This window comes from Rosa rugosa, chromosome 3, assembly GCF_958449725.1.
Source record: "Rosa rugosa chromosome 3, drRosRugo1.1, whole genome shotgun sequence".
In the NCBI taxonomy this organism is placed as follows: Eukaryota; Viridiplantae; Streptophyta; class Magnoliopsida; order Rosales; family Rosaceae; genus Rosa; species Rosa rugosa.
In genome coordinates, this window is record NC_084822.1 from 24,431,211 (window position 1) to 24,433,906 (window position 2,696).

At 35.1% G+C, this 2,696-nt stretch overlaps 1 protein-coding gene across 1 annotated transcript; it reads left to right on the forward strand.

Moving 5' to 3' along the window:
• Positions 1-678: 678 nt before the first annotated feature.
• On the forward strand, positions 679-2,336 carry LOC133740304 (protein ROOT HAIR DEFECTIVE 3-like). Its single transcript, XM_062168233.1, has 3 exons — positions 679-982; positions 1,063-1,159; positions 1,644-2,336. Exons 1-3 carry the CDS (start codon positions 972-974, stop codon positions 1,872-1,874), a joined length of 339 nt encoding a protein of 112 aa, XP_062024217.1. The 5' UTR covers positions 679-971; the 3' UTR covers positions 1,875-2,336.
• The last annotated feature ends 360 nt before the right edge of the window (positions 2,337-2,696 follow it).

Below are 2,696 nucleotides of genomic sequence, written 5' to 3' on the forward strand. Positions count from 1 at the left end.
TCGCTTTGCTTCCGCCTCCAGGTTCCTCTCTCTCTCTCTCTCCAACTATAACCAGACAACGCCTTAATCAATCACACACACAAATTGACTACGGAAAGACCAGAAGCTCACATTTGAAGACCTGGTGGTAGCCAAAGTAAGTACTTTCTGTTGAACCTAGTTGTGAAGTGTGGTGTTTGTTTGGTTTTTGACTGCTCATTCTGTGGTGTTTACTTCATTGTGCGTGTTGCAGGGGACTTATGAGAAGGGAACAAGGGATGATATTGAAGAGTTCATATATAAATTGTTGGACATAAACGGCGATGGTGTTTTGGGGAGGTAAATCCTACATAAGGACAATGATAGGATGTTGTTTACGTTTATGGAAGTGCATGCTTATAATGTTTACATTCATATATGTTTTGCACTATAAAAGTAACGGCATTGATTAGTACAATTAATGTTGTTAGATTTTGTTGCTAGTGTATTAGTTTCAGAGTGGGATACTTCTACAGTTTCGTGAAGTAGAAATATCTATATGGTCATTGTGATGATTTAGACTTACAAATTGGCATTCTAAGATATGCATTTGGTATTTGCTATTGTGGGCTGCAGAAATAAGGAACAGTTTGGTGATTGCTTGTTATAATTTGTCAGTCCTAAGAAAGATAAATATATTTTGTTTATCTGGTCAATTTGTTTGTTTCCAATAGGTTTCTGGGATATATCGGGCTTTGAGCGTAAGAGTTGGACCAACCCAGAGAACTGCAAAATCATTATTCAAGGCATGCTTCTATCTTTTACTCCGTTAAAGGTCAAGCTCTTGTCATTGAGGCGGCTGCCTATAATGCATACAGTGATCTTTTTCTTTTGATTGCAGACTTACATTGATTGTCTGCATATAAAAAAGTCTGACAAATCTAGAATGCTGGCGGAGGCGCAGACGGAATTTGAGAATTCCTTGGGTGGAAATTCAGAAGAGATTCTTTTTGATGAAAAGAGGGTACATACTTTTCTTGTACCAAGGATAGATGAGGTTGTTGGTGTTTATCTATACTTATCTATTTTGTATCTTAATGGCAGAAATCCTTTGTATCTGCTGGTCATCTTCGTTGGCTTTTTACTCTTTAAAGCACTATGGATGCAGCTAGACACCTCGGCCGAATTCCGCAATGGCGCTGTGAGTGTCAAACTTTGTTCTAATTGTTTATTGTTCTTGTCTTACCTAATCTATTTGGTTTGCTTACAAGATGGTTTCAAAATATAAGTTAGATATTCAGTTTTGGTCAATCATAAGCTATCTAAATACACAAAATTGCACTTTTAGAGTGAAAATGTCTTAGAAAGAAGAAAATTATAGTTGGATTATGAGAGTTCTAGTCACTTATATAGCTCTAGTCTAGCAACAAAAATCAGTTATGAAGGAGTTGTTTCCTGATGTAGTATTGAAAGGTTTACTTTGTCATATAGTTTGAACTTTGAAGAGTGTCTGGGCCAAAAAAATTTCCAGTTTATCATGCTGAAGTAGTTAACCATAATAGTTGGCTTAATGATATTTAGTTAATTGTTTGAGAATGGACTCGGGTTATAGGTTCTCAAATATGAGAAATTGTAAAATGTTTTACCAAAGTTGCCCTAATAATTGTTGGCTAATGTGGCTACAGCTTCCGGGACTTCTCTCTTTGTCCACCAAGTTGGTGCCAACTATCATGAACATGATGAAGAGATTAACAGATGAAGGGGCAGCAGCTACTGCGGATAACAATCCTCAAAGAAACCCTGCAGTAGCATTAAAGAGCATAAGCAATGGAGCAAATGCTAGCAGTTCCATGTCATCTACTGCCTCATCGGAAGTGACAGAATCTAAATACTCTAGTCCTTCAAAACAAGAATAATTTCATGTTATATATGCTTATTTGTTTGTTTGATCAAATTGTATTATTTGTTTGTTATGCTTACACATATATTATAGCTCTGCTTCTCTTAGTGTACAAGGCTTGGTAATGTTACCTTGCAATGTTTTCTTCTATTTTAGCTTTAATTAGTTTGAATCATTCCTTCATAACCTTGAATTTTGCTTATTCTGTTTGCAGGTTTGGGAATATCTAGTGAAATGTTGCCTAAAGAGTCACTAAGTGATCAAGCATGGAATACCAAGCAATGAAGCAAAATATATTTTCTTTCATCATGTAAATTCAACTAGCTAGGAAACTTTATAGCAATGACATGTTACTTGGATTCAATATTTGGTGGATATATTGGAATTTTATTGATGTATCACATTGCTTTTGGCGTAAATATTAATCATTGTTCATTGGATAATGATTTCAAGCACTAATATAGTAAACTTCACACAATTAGTCACTGTTCATTAGGTAAAATGGAGCATTATTATCAATGCACAAAATCCAGAAAAGACGATTATCACACAACAGAATTTCTAATGTTAATAATGTTGTCTGAAGTAACAATTTGGATGTTCACACAATGAATCCTTATATAACATGCAACGGTTCTAACAAACATACGTTGTCTGATTTACAATCACACAACTGTAATAACTAGAATATGTTATCTAAAACTAACACACAACAATAAAATTTCCAAAAGTGAAGTGTGAGGATAACTCATACAACAGAGAAAATAAAATGCTGTTGTCTGATTCGCCTTTCATACAACGGCTCGGAAACAACTTTCGTTGTGTGAATGATGCCAAT

Coding starts and splice junctions, on each gene's coding strand:
- LOC133740304 (XM_062168233.1), top strand. Junction 1,160..1,643: donor CCGAATTCCGCAATGGCGCT/GTGAGTGTCAAA, acceptor ATGTGGCTACAG/CTTCCGGGACTTCTCTCTTT.